Genomic DNA, 19,625 nt, shown 5'->3' on the forward strand with positions numbered 1-19,625 from the left:
TGGGATTGACATACATACACGAATATGTATAAAATGGATAACTAATAAGAACCTGCTGTATAAAAAAATAAAGTAAAATTCAAAAAAATAAAAAAACAAAAAAGAACCAAAAGGAAATTCTGGAGTTCAAAAATGTAATAACTGAAATGAAAAATCACTGCAGGAGCTCAAAAGTATATCTGAACTGGCAAAAGAATTTAGTGAACTTGAAGAGAGAGCAACAGAGATTATGCAATCCAAAGACCAGAGAAAAAACGAATAAAGAAAAATGGAGAGCCTTAGAGAAATGTGAGATACCACTGAGTGCACCAACATGTGCATAACGCAAGTATCAGAAGAAGAGGAAAGAGGAGCAGAAAAATTGTGACCTAAATCTCAAATTTATAGAAAAAACATTAATCTACATATCCAAGAAGCTTAACAAACTCCAAATAGGATAAACCCAAAGAGATCCACAAATAGACATTATCATGGTAAAAATGCTGAAAGCCAAAAACAAGGAGAAAATCTTGAAAGCAGCAATACGGAGGAAAAACAAATTGTCACTTACTAGGGAATCCCAATAAAATCAACATCTGACTTCTCATCCGAAACAATGAAGGCCAGAAGGCAGTGGGATAAGATATTCAAAGTCTTCAAAAGAACAAAAATTGTCAACCAAGAATTCTATATTCAGTAAAGCTACTTTTCAAAAATGAAGGCGAAATAAAGACATTCCCAGGTAAAATTAGAAAGTTTGTTGCCAGCAGACTCACCTTACAAGAAATACTAAAGGAAGTTCTTCAGACTAAAAGCAAGTGACCCTAGAAAATAGTCTGAATCCGCATGAGAAAGCGAAGTGCACCAATAAAATTAATTATGTAATTATAAAAAACAGTAGTACATGTACATTTCTTCCTCTTTTAACTGATTTTAAAAGCAACTGTATAAAACAATGTATATATATTCTTGGACTTATAACATACAAAAATCTAATATGTCAAAAATGGCACAAAGGAGTTAAGTGAAAACAAAGCTGCATTAAGCTAATGACTCGATATGGTAACTTGAATCCACAGGTACAAATTAAGAGAAGCAGAAATGATAAATAAGGTTATATAACAAAAGCTATACGTACATACTTGCTCTCCTCTCAGCATCTTTAAGAGACAATGTAATATAAAATAATAAATATAACATTTTATCATTGCATTTATAACATTTATAAGATGTGATACAACAAAAATACTACAAAAAGGAGAAAAAAGGAACAGAGCTTTAAGAGAGTAGCATATCTGTGTCAAACTGGAATTAAGTTAGAGTAAATCTGAAGTTGATCCTGGTAAGTTAAGATGTGTATGGTAAGCCCTAGATCAACCACTGAGAAAATAACACACAAAAAATATAGTGATGAAAATCATTAAGGATATTAAAATGTTACATTAGAAAATAATTTATTTAATGCAAAAAGAAGCAGTAAAAGAACAGAGAAACAGAAATGATGTAAAAAACAGAAAGTAAAATGGCAGATATAAATCCAACTATATCAATAATATCATTAAATGTGAATAGGTTAAAGAATCCAATAAAAAGGCAGAGATTATCACATTGGATAAAAAACTAAGATTGAACTATACTGTTTAAAAGAGACGAAATTTATATTCAAAGGTATAAACAGATCAAAAGTAAAAGAATAAACAAAGATTTATCAGGCAAACAGCAACCACAAGAGAGCTGGAATCACTATACCATTATCAGACAAAACATACTTTAAAACAAAAAAAATGTTAATAGAGATAAAGAGGAACATTTTATGATAATAAAAGGGTCAATCCAGCAGGAACATATATAACAATTACATATATGCACCTAACAAGAGAGCACCAAAATACATGAAGCAAGAAATGGAAGAAATAGAAGGAGATATACACAATTCAACAGTAATACTTCAAGACTTCAATACTCCACTTTCAGTAAGAGGCAAAACAACTACAAGATCGATGAGGAACTAGAAGACTTGAACAACACTATAAACTGACTAGACCTAGTAAACATCTATTGAACACTCCACTCAACAAGAGTAGAGTATACGTTCTTCTCAAGTGAACATGGAACATTCTTCAGGATAGACCTAAAGAAGGTAAAACTTTATGCCAGAAATAAAACTTTATTCTAAGACATAAAACTAAACTTCAATAATTCATTTAAAAGAATAGAAATAATACAAAGTATGTTCTCTAATCACAACGGAACAAAATTAGAAATGAGTAAGAAATAAATTTTGGAAACTCTCAAATAAGTGAAACTAAAACACTCCTAAATAACCAATGGATCAAAGAAGAAATCAAAACTTACGGGTAGCAGCTAAAGCAATTTATAACTGCAAATGCCTAACTGAGAAGATAGATATCAAATGAATAAAAAACTAACCTTATACCCTGAGATACTAGAGAAAAAGAGCAAACTAAACTTACAGCAAGCAGAAGGCAAGAAATAATAAAGATTAAAGACGAAATTAGGGCTTCCCTGGTGGCGCAGTGGTTGAGAATCTGCCTGCTAATGCAGGGGACACGAGTTCGAGCCCTGGTCTGGGAAGATCCCACATGCCGCGGAGCAGCTGGGCCCATGAGCCACAATTACTGAGCCTGCGTGTCTGGAGCCTGTGCTCCGCAACAAGAGAGGCCGCGATAGTGAGAGGCCCGCGCACAGCGATGAAGAGTGGCTCCCACTTGCCACAACTAGAGAAAGCCCTCGCACAGAAACGAAGACCCAACGTAGCCATAAATTAAAAATAAATAAATAAATAAAAATTAAAAAAAAAAGACGAAATTAATGAACTAGATAAGTGAAAAATAGAGAAAAATCAATGAAACCAAAAACCAGTTCTCTAAAAATATCAACAAAACTGACTTAATCTGATTGTCCCTGAGGAAAAAAACCCAACAGACTCAAATTACTACAATCAGAAATAAAAGAAGCGGGGCTTCCCTGGTGGCGCAGTGGTTGAGAATCTGCCTGCCAATGCAGGGGACACGGGTTCGAGCCCTGGTCTGGGAAGATCCCACATGCCGCGGAGCGACTAAGCCCGTGAGCCACAATTGCTGAGCCTGCGCGTCTGGAGCCTGTGCTCCGCAACAAGAGAGGCAACGATAGTGAGAGGCCCGCGCACCGCGATGAAGAGTGGCCCCCACTTGCCGCAACTAGAGAAAGCCCTCACACAGAAACGAAGACCCAACACAGCCATAAATAAATAAATAAATAAATAAAATTAAAAAAAAAAAAAAAAAAAAAAGAAATAAAAGAAGCACATCACTACTGATCTTACAGGAACAAAAAGAAATATAAAGGAATACTATGAACAAGTGCTTGCCAATCAATTAGATAACCTAGATGAAAAAGACAGATTTCTATAAAGATATAAACTAACCAAAACTAACTCAAGAAGAAACAGATGATCCAAACAGACCTATTAGAAGTAAAGACATGGAATTAGTAATCAAAAAACTATCCACAAATAAAAGCCCAAGCACAAATGGTTTCATCACCACTGAATTCTACCAAACATTTAACAAAGAATACAAATTCTTCACAAACTCTTCCAAAAAATTGGAGGGAACATTTCCCGACTCACTCTTCAAGGCCAGCATTACCCTGACACCAAAACCAAAGAAATCACAAGGGGAAAACAAACAAACACTACAGACAAATACCTCTTATGAACATGGACATAAAAATCCTCACCTCCTTTAGCCTAACGAAGGGCATCTACAAAAAACACACAGCTAACATTAAATTTAATGGTGAGAGACTGGATGTGTTCCCCCACATCATCCCAAGATCACAAATAAGACAAGAACATTCACACTTGCCATTTCTATTAAACACTGCACTGGGGTTCTAGCCAGGGCAATTAGGCAAGAAAAAGAAATAAAAGACTGGGGGAAAAAGTAGTAAAACTACCTCTATTTGCAGATAACATGATCTTGTGTACAGAAAATCCTAATGAATCCACTAAGACACCATTAATTAACCAGTCCAGCAAGACTGCAGAATACAAGCTCAATATACAAAAATCAACTGTACATCTATACACTTGCAAAGAACAATCTGAAAATGAAATTTTGAAAATTCCATTTACAATAGCATCAGAAAGACAAAATACTTAAGAATAAATTTAACAAAAGAAGTACAAAAGTTATACTCTAAAAACTATAAAGCACTGAAAAGAAATTCAAGAAGATCTAAATAAATATAAAAACATCCCATGTTTATGGATTAGAAGACTTAATATTGTTAAGACGTCAAAACTCCCCAAACTGATCTACAGAGTTAATGCAATCCCTATCAGAATCCCAGTTGGCTTCTTTGTGAAAACTGACCAACTCATTCTAAAATTCATATGGAATTGAAACACAGGAGAGCCAAAACAATATGGAAAAAAAAGAACAAATTTGGAGGACTCACACTTTCTGATTTCAAACTTAACTACAAGGCAATAGTACTGTCAAAGCGGTGTGTTACTAGCATAGCGATCATACAGATCACCTGACTAGAATTCAGAGTGCAGAAATGAACCCACATGTCTAATTTTTAAGACGAGCACCACAGCCATTCAGTGGACAAAGAACAGTTTTTTCAACAAATGGTGCTAGGACAACCAGATAAATCACATGCAAAAGAATGAAGTCAAACCCTTACCTCACATAATTTACAAAAATTAACTCAAAATGGATCAAAGAGCTAAAACTACAAAGTCTTAGAAGAAAACATGGGATTCTGTAAAACTTTATGACCTCACATTTAGCAATTCTTAGATATGACAACAAAAGCACAAGCAACAACAACAACAAAAATAGATAATTTGGACTTCATCAAAATTTAAAACTTTTGTGCATCAAAGGACACTATCAAGGAGGTGAAAAAAAACAAATAATAGGAGAAAATATTTTTAAATCATTTGATACGGAATTTAAATATCGAACATATAAAGAACCCTTAAAAAACTCAGTAATAAAAAGACAACCCAGTTTAAAAATAGGCAAAGGAGGGCTTCCCTGGTGGCGCAGTGGTTAAGAATCCGCCTGCCAATGCAGGGGACAAGGGTTCAAGCCCTGGTCCAGGAAGTTCCCACATGCCGCGGAGCAACGAAGCCCATGCGCCGCAACTACTGAGCCTGCGCTCTAGAGCCCGCAAGCCACAACTACGGAAGCCCGCGTGCCTAGAGCCTGTGCTCCTCAACAAGAGAAGCCAACGCAATGAGAAGTCCACGCACTGCAACAAAGAGTAGCCCCCGCTCGCCGCAACTAGAGAAAGTACACACGCAGCAAGGAAGACCCAACACAGCCAAAAATAGATAAATAAAATAAATAAATAAATTTTAAAAAAAAATAGGCAAAGGATTTGAATAGACATTTCTTCAAAGAAGATATACAAATGGTCGATAAATACATAAAAAGATGCTCAACATCACAAGTCACCAGGGAAATGCAAACCAAAATCACAAGTTATCACTTCACACCTACTAGGATGGCTATAATCAAAAAGTCAGATACATACAGGTTGATGAGGATGTGGAGAAACTTGAACCCTCATACACTAAACGTAAAATGGTGCAGCCACTTTAGAAAACAGTCTGGCAGTTCCTCAAACCATTAAACACACTGTTATTATATGACCCAGGAATTCCACTTCTAAATATATATGTGTGTGTGTGTGTGTGTGTGTGTGTGTGTGTGTGTATATCCACATAAAACTTGTACATGAATATTTATAGCAGCAGTAGTCATAAAAGCCAAAAGGTAGAAACAGCTCAAATGTCCATCAACTGATGAATGAACACACAGAATCTGGCATATCCACATAACGGAATATTATTCAGTTATAAAAAAGGGGGAAAAGTATTGATATGTGTTACAACACAAGTGAACCTTAAAACATTATGCTAGATGAAAGAAGCCAGTCACAAAAGACCACATATTATATGATTCCATTGATCTGAAATGTCTAGAAATAGGCAAGACAGAATAAAGACAGAAAGTAGATTAGTGGTTACTTAGCCCTAAGGTAGGGGAAAATAGGGGCTAGGGTGTGATAGTTAGAGGGTTTGTGGGGTGGTAATGAAAATGTTCTAAAATCTGTTGTGTTGATGGTTGCACCTATCTATAAATATGCTAAAAACCATTGAATTGTATACTTTAACTGATTCAATTGCATGGTATGTGAATTATATCTAAATAAAGCCGTCTTAAAAAGCTTTTTTCTCATGAGAGCCTTCAGCAATTCCTCATAACCATCTCGAGCTCTTTATCTTCAATCAGAATGCTTATCCATAAAATAGCTCTACAGTCTTCATGGGAGGATAGGAGGGCAAAACAAGACACACAAAAGACACAGAAGAGTTAGAGATCTGGAAGTTACCCCTGCCTTTGTCTTCTCTCTCACCCCCATATTCTGATCAGTCACCACATCCTGTGATGTAGGGCCTCTTAAGAAAGTCTTTTGACAGCCTTTTCAGGGCCGTGGAGCCATAGACACATGGGTTCTAATACAAGGCTGTGCTATCAACTCTCAGCTGGACCCAAGGCAAGCGACTTAGCTTCTTAACATTTCTCCTCTTTGGTAAAACACAGGTATTAATACCTAAGTTTTATAAGGGTGGTTGTGGAAAAAAAATGGAGAACTGTCAGTACGTGCCTGACACAAAGCAAGCACTCAGTTATTAGCAGTTTCTCCAACTCCTCCTTTCTAATCTTGCCACCACTAGGCTTAGATCAAACTTTTCTATTCCTTGCCTGGACAATTCCATCACCCTCTCTCATCTGGTCTACTGACCTCCAGTTTTGTTCAAGTCCATCTCCTATTTAGCTCTCAAAGTGACTTATTCCCTCCTGTAAATCTAGCAGTGTTATTTCCTAGCCGAAAATTCTTTTTATCACTCTAGGTCCTAATTCCTTAATAGAGTATATACAGCCCATGGTGATATGAACCCTGCCCACACTTATCTCATACCTCACTCTCCAGCAACTTCATTCTGCTCTCACAAACACCCTCTATTCCCCAAACTGTCTGTTTGACTTTTTTTTTTCTTTGAATTTAATTTTTCCCTCCCTTAACGACTCAGTGTAGAAGCTATCTTCTTTCAGGAAGCCTTCCCTAACTTCTCAGGTAGACAGTGGTTCTCACGTATTAGTGAGCATCAGAATCCCTGGAGGGCTTATTCAAACAAGACTGCTGGGTCCCATTCCTAAGAGGTTCTGATTCAGTACGTCTGGGGTAGGGCCCGAGAATGCACATTCCTAAGGAATTCCCAGGTGATCACACCCTGAGAATTACTGCTCCATGCCCCCTCTCTCACTACACCCAGCCCCCTGTCTTCTAATTTTCTGTTTATGTCTTTATTCCATGAGCTCCCTGCAGACAGGGGACACTAAGCCTTACGGCTAGCCATACACCCCGTGAGAAGTTCTGCAGACCCTACCATAAACCTGCTCCTCCTTCTCCGATTACTCAGAGTTCATCAATAGTCCCACTACTTTCCCAGTCACTGAAGGCTTACCATCTAAGAGCCATTCCAACTTCTGCCCTTGTCCCTCAGATCCAGAGAACCACTAAGTGTTGCTGATTGCTATTAGGCCAATTCTCATCCTCTGGCCCTACTCATTCTTACACCACCATCACACTCTCTTTACTGGTCTCCCAGTCTCACTTTCTACTTATTTCAAATAATGTTTTGAATCCTCCTAAAACAACACTTTGCACACATCACCTCAATCCAACTTTCAATAAACCCCCATAGTCAGCTATGTTTCAAGCCCTGTATGATGGTTCCTACTTACACGTCCAAATGTTTATGTTTCCTGCCCTCATAAGTCTATGAGCTCTCTGAGGACAGTTGCCTTGTCTCATTTATCTTTGTCTTAGCAGTGATGAAATGATACAGAGTAGGCACTCCAGTGTTTAAATTTATGAACCATACAGACTTACTTGGTTTTGCCTGCATCACTGCTCGTGTCCTACCCTCTTTTATTTATTCTTCCCTTGTTTAAATGCCTAACACAAAGTACAATGCATCGTATTGTTTCCTTGATCAAAAAACGAAGGTAGCAATATTTAACATAAAAAAAAGTACACTGTTTCACTGCTACTGCACTGCCAGCATCTACTTAACTAAAAAAAAAAAAAGCTAACAAGTAGCTCCTACGGATGGTCTGGTCTGGTCCAGCTGGTGTCTAGGCTTTACCTTCATCTGCGCCAGCTGCTGCTGCTGCTGTTGCTGCTGCAACCTCCGGAGAGCCTCTTGCTGCTGCTGCCTCTGGCGCATTAACTCCTTCTGCCGCTGGAGCTCCAGCTCTTTCCTCTTCCGTTCCTCCTCCTCGTGCCGGAGTCTGGCTGCCTCCTCTTCCATTCGCAGCCGGTTCTCCTCTAATCGACGCTGGGCTTCTTCTTCTTCCCGGGCCCATTTCGCAGCCTCCTCTTCCTTCCCAGAAGGAAAAGTAAATGATAATAAAATTTAACTGTGTTTAAAAAAAAAAATCTGAATCACTTTTCAAGGCTTCAGTCAGAGGCATGCTTACAGGATAATTATCATGTTTAATTTATTTGCTAATTTCTACATAAAAGGAATGTCACTTTGAACATCTATGGTAAGTGCTGATCTCTTAGAAATCACCACAAACTGCAGGCAAGTCTCTTGGAAACTGTTCCAACACTGAGGCAGAGACAGCTTTTCAGGGTGCTGAGCGCAAAGAGCTGTCAGGACCTGCAAGAATACGGATTACCAGGAAAGCCTCAGCCAGTTCCAGACCCAAAGCAACTTTACAAAACCACTTAATTCCATCCCAGGTTCTCACCCGTTTTGGCTCACAGGCCCCTTGGAAGGTCTCTCCTTGACCCATCCTCTACCCCTCTACTACTTTCTGCAGTACCTTGGCTCATTTTCCTTCTGCTTCCCTCCCTCAAAACCATTCCATGTGCCCCGTGGAATTTTCTTGGCCTTCCTCCATGCAGTCTGATTACTGCACCTGCAATGCTCTAGAGCTCAGCAGTCCCCAACCTTTTTGGCACCAGGGACCGTTTTCGTGGAAGATAATTTTTCCAAGGACTGGGGGTGGGGGTGGGGTGGTTTCGGGATGATTCAAGCTCATTACATTTATTGTGCACTTTATTTCTGTCATTATTATATCCACTCCACCTCAGATCATCAGGCATTAGATCCCGGGGGTTGGGGACCCCTGCCTAGCTTATCCAGACAGCACATTCCCCTCCATTTTCCAGAACTCAGGGCAGACACCAGCCACTCTACGAGTACTTCCCTAGCCTTCAGGAGGTAGACTTCCCCTCTGCCTTTTGATTATGCCCAACTACACCTTGTCCTCCTCTCTCTGTTTGCTCTTAGCCCATCTGTGGCAGCAACTGTTACTACCTATCCAGCAAAAATTCCTTTCAGGTTGCTTCTTTGCAGACAGAACCTCCTGTCATATCCGAGGTTTAAAATGCCAGATTTTGCTTTTTAAGCTTCCAGTGTAAACAGGGACAGCCATGTGATCTGATTTAGGCCAAAGGGATGCTTCCAGAAAAGATATTCTTCCCAGACAAAAGGAAAGAAGCATGAGAGAAGGGCCACTCCCTTTCTGGGTACAGGGTATGGTATGATATCCAAAACTCCTAACCATGAGGCAAAAAATGTGAACTCATAAGTCAATACACCGGGACTTCCCTGGTGGTCCAGTGGTTAAGAATCTGCCTTCCAATGCAGGGGATGCGGTTTCGATCCCTGGTCGGGGACCTAAGATCCCACGTGCCGCCGGCAACTAAACCTGCGAGCTGCAACTACTGAGCCCGTGCACCACAACTAGAGAGAAGCCCGCATGCCAGAACAAAGAGCCGGCGCACTGCAATGAAGATTCCACATGCCACAACTAAGACCCAATGCAGCCAAAAAAAAAAAAAGGTCAACATACCAAGAAATGGTAGAGCAGAGCATGCACCATGAGGTGAAAAAGTCAACACACCAGGAGATGACAGAGGAGAAGCATGCAAAGGACCTGGATCCTTAATGATATCACTGAGTCACTGAAGTTCATGTTTAACTGCCTTATTTCCAAAGAACACCTTGATATGTGAGGCAATAACGTTATCTACTGTTTAAACCATTTTTAGGTGAATATTTTGATTTTTCAGCTGAAAGCATCCAAAATGTGGCATTTATTTCTTGTAAAATCATCACCTACATAGTCTGTGAGCTTCTTGAGTACAGAAACAATTTCTTAAAAAGTTTTGGACTCTACCAGCAAACAATCATAACAACTGGCATATGGTATATTAACAAAATCTATTAACTGTTAAATGAATAAACCAAAGAATCTAACCTGGAAGTTATCTATCTAACTCTAAAGAATTTAGATTTCTCAAAGAGTTTCAATCAAGAACTTAAGCAAAAGCAGGTAATCTCCAGCTTCGTGTCAATCCAACCAACAAACAAAAACCTACACCCCTAAGTGTGGACTGCTGTACATGGTGACTTCCTTCCAAAGAGTACAGTAAGGGGGAAAAAGAGTAACTTTACAGTGGAGACACCTGACAAGCACTACTGCAGCCAGATGATCAATGTCAACATCAATAACCATAAATCATGTTGGTAATATGTACCCTTGGTATGTGATGAAAATGATACTTAACTTCTGTGATCTTCTTCTGAAACACCCATAACTCCAGTCTGATTGTGAGAAAAACTTCAAACAAACTCCGATAGAGGGTTACCCTACAATAACCTGACCAGTATTCCTTAAAACTGCCAAAGGCATCAAAAACAAGGGAAGTCTGAGAAACCGTCACAGCCAAGAACAAGCTAAGGAGACATGACAACTAAATGCAATATTCTGGATAAGATCCTGGAACAGAAAAGGGACACTGGGGAAAAGCTGAAGAAATGTTAATAAACTATGGTCTTTAGTTAATAATAATAACAATAATAATACATCAATATTGATTTATTAATGTGTCAATATTGGTTTATTATAACAAGTGTACCATACTAATGTAAAATAATAATAGGGGAAACTGCAGTATCATCCCAATTTTTCTGAAAATCTCCAACTGTTCTAAAAAGAAAATCTACTATTAAAACAAACCTACCTCTGTTCTTAAACACGAAAAGGAAACGCTTTAGGGGTTCCGGCTGCCTGGAACGGCAGGATGGCACGGTTACAACAGCGTCAGATAACGGTCATCGCTGCCATCATCTTATGCATCACCTTATGCATATACTAAGCAGCAAGGAACTGTGCACTCTAAAAGTGTGAACTGCGGAGTGCCCTACGGCAAAAAGTTGTCAATCTCCAGATCTCACGTTTGGTTTTTTAAGAGCAGGTCTTCTTCAGTTTTTCTCTGGTGCCCTCGTTTTTTGTTTGTTTTGATTCCTTGACATTTTGTTCAGCTTTTATAATTACATGTGGGATGGTTATCACAAAAGTAGTAAGAGCCAGTTAGATCTCTTTTGGTAATTTGCAGCAACCTGAAAAAGTTTTAGATAGGCTCTCCTAATATCCTAATACTTTCTTAATCACTAATTCCTAGCTTCAAAGAAGCAATGAGAAGAGCAAACCATCTGATCACCTGCTTGCGTAACAATTCTTCCTGCTTCCGCCTTTCTTCCTCTTCTCTTCTCCTTTCCTCCAGTCTTCTCAGAGCTTCTTCTTGCTGCTGTCTTTCTTCCTCTTCTCGTTGTCGCCGTAATGCAATTTCCTGCTCCCTCTGGCGTCGCAGAGCCTCCTCCTAAATTAAAAAAAAAAAGTGTGTGTGAGTGTGTGCGCACGCGTGCGTGCATCTCCATTAATATATTACATCATAATTTGGAAAGAAATAGGCTATGTGCTGCTAAGATCCTGTTAACAGTATATATAAAAAGTATCTAACCAGGATCTAGGGCAAAAAGTATATATGTAAGCTGGGGAGTAGGTATATTAAGAGTTAAAATAATTTGTATTTGAAATATTAATAGTTTAATAGCACTACATGCAAAGTCCATCCTGGTTTCTACATTAGCTACATCATTTCCTGATTAACACTAAAAAGGACACAGGCTTTGGTTTCTCTGTTGCTACCATCAGTCCCTATTTTTTTAATCAAATGAGAACCTAAGGCATAGAGAAGTCAAACCAACATAGCCACCAAAAATGCCTGGTGAGGTAGAGAAGTTTTCCAGTCAAAAGTATTGAATAAAGCCATGTGTCTCAGAACATGTTCCCAGAACTAAAGTCCCATGGATATTAAATATACAGAAACGGGTCCCACTGTCAAAATAACTTAGGAAGAAATAACGAGCAACACAGAATTAAACAGATTTTTTACTGCAATACTTCTTAAGGTCCTTACATTGCTAATGTAGAGTGTGATTCTAAGAAATACTAGTAGTTCTAATCTAATCTCAGCATGGACATGGATGCCTTTTTTCAGAGTTCTTCTTAGGGCAAAAAACAAGAAGGAAATGTGAAGCAAAGGCTAGACACTGGGGCTGTTACAGAGTGGATTCTTTCAAATGGGATCTTAAAAAATCCCAGTAGAAAAATGGTCCAAGCACATAATAGAGAATTCCCAAAAAAGAAATACAAATGGCCACAAAACATGAAAAACATTCGGTGTCACTGGTTATAAATACTTAAGGACTTAATTACTTCTGAAATCTAACTCGTTTATAAAACCCCAGGAAATATGTAAAAGCAATCAATTCCAATGAGTTACTAGGACTGAAGAATATCCCTCCAGTGGGTGTTAGTGGATAACAGACATTTTTCCTAAAGGGAAGTGGGTCTCCTAAGATTCTAATCCCAATCCTGCTAACTCCCTGATGCCTTAGGGAAGCCTTCTCCGGGAGAACTATGACCTGTGAAATGAAGGGAGTGAGCAAGATATCCCCCAGGCCCTCCTTCAGCGCTAATCGTATGAGCAGAGTTCTCAGACATACCTGTTTCCTTCGGGCAAGCTCTTCTTCCTCTCGCCTTTTCCTTTCTTCCTCCTGCTGTCTCCGAAGAATTTCCTCCTGTTGTCTCCGGAGTTCTTCTTGCCTCTTTCGATCCTCCTCTTCCCGTTTTGCCCTCATTTCTGCCTCTCTTCTCTCCTGCTCTAGCTGTGGTTACACAAGGGTGCTCTTAGAAACTTGAGGCCAAGCACAGAACACTCCAACATCACTGACCAGTACTGTTAGGAGCTGGTCAGTGCAGACACTGGAAGGTGGAGACACTACCATTCACTCAGTTACGTGTAGTGCAAGTGGGTGATGAAAGCAGCTCTGTGAGAGCTCTAAGCTCTGCTATGTCATAGTAACCAGAAAGTTTTACGCTCTTCTAAGCTGGATGCACTCATCCCTACTTTTACCTGTCTCTTCGCTCCATACTACTACTGCACATCTCCTATATGTGGGAGAGTGGCCTGTGTTGAGAGTAACATCAGAATTCTCTTGGGATGGGCATTTCTTTGTTCATCCCTACAAAGGATTTTCTGATTGAAGATCTAACAATGTGTCTAACAAGGTTTCAACCGCAATGTTGTTGAAAAATTACAGAAATTCTTTAAAATCTGAAGACCAACCACTTAACTAACTCTATCATGTATAATTCCCCAATACTAGTCAAATCCAGCCCCTAGTCTCCAGTCCTATTGCCACACATATAATTCAGGCCTTTACTTTCTCATCCACATTCCTAACAGTCTCTTACCTGGTTTCCCAACATCCTGTTTTGCCCAGAGTCCCCAGTTCAACATCCGACCTCCACCAAAAAAATCACTCCCAGGCTTACATTTAATACCATCCTTCACATTGAAAATAAATCCTAAGTCTTTAACGTGACACGGGCAAGGATCCTCCTGATTGGCCTGCCTCATCTTCTTTAACCTCTCTCATCATTTATTCCTCAGACACACCAGCTCTAGACTGGACCAAATTATTTAACTGTTTCCTGTGCCAGGATGTTCTCATACACTTCTAGCCTTTACAGGTCTTGTTTCCTCCAACTGCAGTTTAATTTTCACCTCCTTCTACTCTGTCAACCCAAAACCCTTCAACTGAGCTAAATCCTACTACCCTTCAAGTGAAATCAGCTCAGGTATTACCATCCATCCAAAGTGTCACCCAATTCCTGATCCCCACCTCTCCTGCTAGGTAGCTGGCCCACGTGCTTCCTTGTGTTACTTGCCTGTGTCATCATCTTCCCAACACCCTCAACACACACACACACACACACACACAGACAAGAATGCACACTTTCATCATCTATGTGTTCCCAGCACAAAGCGTTATCTATGGAACAAGAACAAACTCAAGAATTGTTTGAATTATGGTCTGTCACTCATATGGAGACAGATCCTGACTCTGAACTCATTTCATATTCTGGGCACTCTAAGGATACTGTCACTACCTCGGGATAAGAATGCACTAAACATAAAATAGGAACAAGATTCTCTCGGAGGCATGAGAACCCAGAAATCATTTCAGTAACACTAGGTGTTCACAGACAACCTCTTCTGACAAGTACTAAAACCAAAATTCAAGATTCCTAGCTCCTCCAGAAGATGTGAATAGAACACAGAATGTAATATTAATGTTGAGGTTTTCAGCTGTATGTCTTAGGCACTAAGAAGCGTAAACAAACACCACCATAAAGATTCAATGTGGGAACTCAAGCCTCAGATCAAGGGTCTTATAATAAGCTATGCAGTGGATATTTTCTTATGATCTTGTAACAAGCATTTATACCATGAATAACATACCACCGTGATCATTAATGTGGCGACAAACCAATTTTAATTGATTTAATTTAAACTTGTTACTTTAAATTGTTGTGAGGTCTTTTTGGGGAGAAGGCGGCACAATAATGACAGAGTATGAATGTGCTTATACCAGCTACATAGCCGTGAACTAAAAGGAAAAATGTTTAAGTAGCTAGAGAAATAGAGACATCAATAAACAAACGTCTATGACCTGCAGTTGGAAAGCATGCACTGCTATGGAGGAATGAGTTTCAGACCTTTGCAGCTTTGGCCTTCTCCATCTGCTGAAGCTGTTCAAGGGCAGGTCCTGGAGTTGTGGTGTCAAGGGGAAGATCCCATACACTACCACCTTCCCAAACTATAAGACATGAGGGGAAAAAAGTGAGGGATATCAGACTTTATATACATGGCTAAATGTCCAGAAGAATAATGAAAAAAGCTGTTTCCCTGACCCTGAATGAGCTCCATCACCTATATCTGTTCTGCTTCTCAGAAGACTGAACTGGGCTTCCCTGGTGGCGCAGTGGTTGAGAATCTGCCTGCCAATGCAGGGGACACGGGTTCGAGCCCTGGTCTGGGAAGATCCCACATGCCGCGGAGCAACTGGGCCCGTGAGCCACAACTACTGAGCCTGCGCGTCTGGAGCCTGTGCTCCGCAACGAGAGGCCGCGATAGTGAAGAGGTCCGCGCACCGCGATGCAGAGTGGCCCCCACTTGCCGCAACTAGAGAAAGCCCTCACGCAGAAACGAAGACCCAACACAGCCAAAAAAAAAAAAAAACAAACAAACAAAAAATGCCCTACCTGCCCCTTCATTAAAAAAAAAAAAAAAAAAAGAAGACTGAACTACCAGTGGGCTCTAGTTTATATCAGTACCCTTCAACACAACTAGAAGAAAGTACCAGGCATTTATTGGGAACTAATTTCATCCTCAAAAAAACCCGTATCTGTTCATATCCCCATTTTTACAGATGAACAAGCTAATAAGGGTCAGAGGTAGTTTTGTAACATTCCCAAGGACACATGGCAACCACATGGCCATGCCAGGATTTAAATCCCAGTGTATATAGATCCCAAAGCCAACAGTATTTCCAGTAGCCACACAACTTGTTACTGCATACGAAGTGGAGAGTGGGGTTAAGAGAGGTATGGCTGTAGAACTAGAGAGAACTCAGTGGTTGCACAATATTGTGAATGTATTAAATGCCACTAAATTGTTCATCTTAAAATGGTTAACTTTATGTATGAATTGCATTTCAATGAGAGAGAGAGAGAGAGAGAGAAAGAAGTACAGCTGGAGCTGGGAGTACTCTGGAAAGGCTAGGCAGGTCTCACAAATGACACTGGGCCCTGCTGACCTGAAAGGCAGCACAGGGTCTGATATCAAAGTAAATGAACAGATAAAGGCTTCTGAGCCTGTTTTCCTATTGCCTGTAAGGTTTGCTGACACCACTTTTCAGCATTCTCTATTTCCTACATTCCTATTATAGTCTATTTATGGACTATAAATTATTGTCTGCATAAAACCAATGGACTGTTTGTAAAGGACCTTAATTGCATACCTGAAGAGAGAAAATGTTTAATAAGGTATTCATAGTTTTTTAAAAAGTGAAGACTATTTTAACATCCTAACAACTATAAATGACTCCCAAGAAAAAATAAGGTACATACAGCATGGGAAGTTGAGTTGATAAGAGACAATAATCAGTCCTTCTCCTGCCATAATCCCCAGGGTCAATGTCAGCAAGAGAACTATGACATGAATGGCTCAATGGCTCAAAGAAAACTCCATCAGTGCCCATGGTCTTTACCTATTGTAAGGACTATCCATGGTTCAAACTACCCATACCTCTGCATGGATCAGACCTTAAGAAACAGAAGCGCTGCACCAATATCAAAATGTTTCCAAAACCCCAGCCCTAAATTTTCCAATTTGATGCAAAAAGATGAGCGAATGAGGTAAGGGTAGCCTTTTCTATTCCCCAAATTTCTGGGTACCTGCAGTGTTAAACTACTCATCAACCCTCGACTCAAAAGAATACATCATCATTACTTATGTTTTTAACTTACGCTTTTTCTCACTCTGGTGAAGAGAATAAGAACAATTCAAAAGACTTTTCTACAGTGGTTAGAACAACATAAAAAAAGAGAGGCTGACTCAAGTTCAAGAAATCTATCTACTAAGTAATTTCTAGCAACTCCTTAACAGCTATTTTCAATAGCTGGGGTCTATTTAAAACAAAACAAAACAAAAAACTCACTTTTTATTAATATTCAATACAAAACATGTCGAAAAACTGATATATTTTTAAAAAACTGAATTATAAAAGTTATACGAGTCTAAATCCTTTAGGAGCTATCTTAAAGGCCAATCTAAGGTTTTACCTGTAGGCTGTGAGGCTGTTGGCTGGAGTTCCCAGATAGAACCAGTATCTGGCACTGACACAGACCTAGTTACTGAGGGAATGACGTTCTGATCAGATATTCTGCAAAAGGGAAATTAGAAAATTAACTTGTTCTTGTCATCCACGAAAATAAAGAGATATTTCCAGATTATCTGTAGGTTTCTGAGGTTATTTGGCCAGAAAACTTCATTGTTTTAACTAAAACATAACACTACCAAAACATTTAGGAAAGGAAAAAGGATAGAGGCAAGGTAATCACACTTCTGGACCTTCAAGGTATTAGCAAATTTTGATTTCCAAATAATGGATATGCCTACTGTCTTTAAAAAATCCAGAATATCTCAATAAGAGTCACAGAGGCAGCATGTTATATCATGAAAAAACTCACAGACCTTAAGTCAAAAGGTCTGCGTTTTAATTCTGTCTCTGAAGTGTTCCGTGTATTATGTCAACCAAGTCCTTTAGCCGCTCTGAGCCCCAGTTTGCCCATCTTTAAAATGGAGACCTGAACACCTAACCTGCCTACCTGCAAAATGGGTTATGGCTCAAAAGAGAAATATAAAAGGTTCTGGTTAAACTAGACAGTAAAGTTTTTTAACAGCAGTGACTGACACCTCTGCAGGAGGCGTGCAGGAGACCTACCACCTTGCCCATCTCGTAGGAGACAAAACACATACTACCCTGAATGTTAACTTGAAACAGCAGGAATTTAAGACTTTTTGCATAATTTCCTTTTCCTTAGACCTACCTTAATGGCTTTTGGGTCTGGAAAATTATAACCCTGTGTGGCATTGTTAATATCTTTCTTGAGACATCACAGGTAAAAATGAGATTAAATTTCTCGACTACATTTTTTTGTTGTTGCTGATTCCATGAGCCTACACTGCTTTTCAAGCATTCTTAGTATTCTTTGGTTATTATTCAAAATTTATCCTGAGTATAAAGACCAAATAAATGCTTTACTTAATTATTATTATTTTTAAAAACTATATTCTATTTTTACACACAACACAAAAAAAATTTCCTTTCCTCTCTTTCTTTAAAACATACACACACAATGTGACACATCATGGAAACGACCACCAACCTCATCTTCAGTGCCTGGAACTGCTGGAGAAGAAGTGCCAACTGTTGCTGCTGCTGGGAAGACAGTGCTGCTTTCTGTTGCTGAGCCAGAACTTGTGCATATTGTTGTCTTCAAAAAGTAAAATACAGTATAACCTGTCTATCCACATTTAGTTCACTTTACTGAGACATTAAAACACAAAGTTCAGGCCCCCCCAACAAAAAACACCATTAGAAATAGCTATCAAATATATTTTACACAAATAGTTCTGTAGTTTATTCTAGAAAGAACTGAACTAATAGATGGCATGTTTCTGAGTGAAAAGAGAACAGAAAAAAAAAAAAAATTAATGAAATGCCCAAAACTGGAAAGTTCCCTTAAGATGATAGTAGCCTTTTATCAGAAAACAAGTGAGAAATAAAACAGATTCAAACTAACAGCTATTTCCACATGAAGAACTCTTTGCAAAAATAAAATCACTTGTATAAAAATCCTCAAATTTATATGTTTCAGCTTGGAAAATTTTAGGTAAGATTTTTTTTCACTAGATCAGAGGTGGACAATTTTTTTTCTGTAAAGAGCCAGACAGTAAATATTTTGGGCTTTGCAGGACATTCACAACTACTCAATTCCGCCTCTGTAGTGCAAAAGTGGCCATAGATAATACACAAACAAATGGGTATGACTCTGTTCCAATAAAACTCTGCTTATGAAAACAGGTAGCCGGCCAGTTTGCCAACCTCTGCACCAGATGATAGCAAATCTTACTTCTTCTATGAAAGGGACCCATAACCTAAGTGACTCTACCATCATTCCATACCACTACTAATAGCATAAACTTTTACTTCTTTCCTGCCCCCTCATCTGTTTTTTCTCTGCAGCATTCAAAGTTGACCCATTTAGAAGACACTTAGTTCTTAAAATGTTTGTTGATTCTTGCTCTAGGAGCTAAAGATCTTGCAAAATTATAGTTATGTGTCATCTTCTACAAACTTCTGGTATTTAAGAAACAAGGTAAGACCAAACTTAGACTGTATAGTGGTAACATGCCACTAGCTGGATTTGATGACTGAAGTATCCTATTTAGTTTTCTGCTGTAAATGGTGAAATTTGGGAGCAGATTATATCTAAAGGCCCTTTTGGTGCTGCAGTACGCCCAACCGCATTACTGCTCTTACTGTATTAAGAACTGCTGATACTGGAGGTGCTGCATCTGGTATAAGGCTGTGAGTTCCTGCTGCCTGGTCAGTCGTTCCTGGTCCAACTCTCCCTGGGAGTAAAGGGGTGAAGGAAAGAAATACCACTGAATAAACTGAAAGAGCCTAAAAGCAATTTAGTACTTATATCTGAAAGGAAAATGAATCCTAGACCTTCACATCCCGCCCCACCTTTATACCCCAAACCCAAAACACC

The 19,625-nt window shown here is 39.2% G+C and overlaps 1 protein-coding gene across 8 annotated transcripts in view; it reads right to left on the reverse strand.

Moving 5' to 3' along the window:
• Window positions 1–19,625, reverse strand: part of GIGYF2 (GRB10 interacting GYF protein 2) — a 126,431-nt gene that overhangs the window by 20,117 nt on the left and 86,689 nt on the right. For 5 of the 8 annotated variants that reach the window (XM_082395504.1, XM_082395500.1, XM_082395502.1 and 2 more), the window contains 7 exons: window positions 19,391–19,482; window positions 18,234–18,341; window positions 17,127–17,227; window positions 15,000–15,100; window positions 12,941–13,102; window positions 11,593–11,751; window positions 8,180–8,455 (listed from right to left, as the gene is read on the reverse strand). In XM_082395504.1, coding sequence (XP_082251630.1) covers window positions 8,180–8,455; window positions 11,593–11,751; window positions 12,941–13,102; window positions 15,000–15,100; window positions 17,127–17,227; window positions 18,234–18,341; window positions 19,391–19,482 — 999 coding nt within the window. The remainder of the gene's footprint in view (window positions 1–8,179; window positions 8,456–11,592; window positions 11,752–12,940; window positions 13,103–14,999; window positions 15,101–17,126; window positions 17,228–18,233; window positions 18,342–19,390; window positions 19,483–19,625) is intronic. The other 3 variants (XM_082395507.1, XM_082395505.1, XM_082395503.1) reach the window with 1 other exon arrangement.

This window comes from Balaenoptera borealis, assembly GCF_965194805.1.
Source record: "Balaenoptera borealis genome assembly, chromosome: 6".
Lineage (NCBI taxonomy): Eukaryota > Metazoa > Chordata > Mammalia > Artiodactyla > Balaenopteridae > Balaenoptera > Balaenoptera borealis.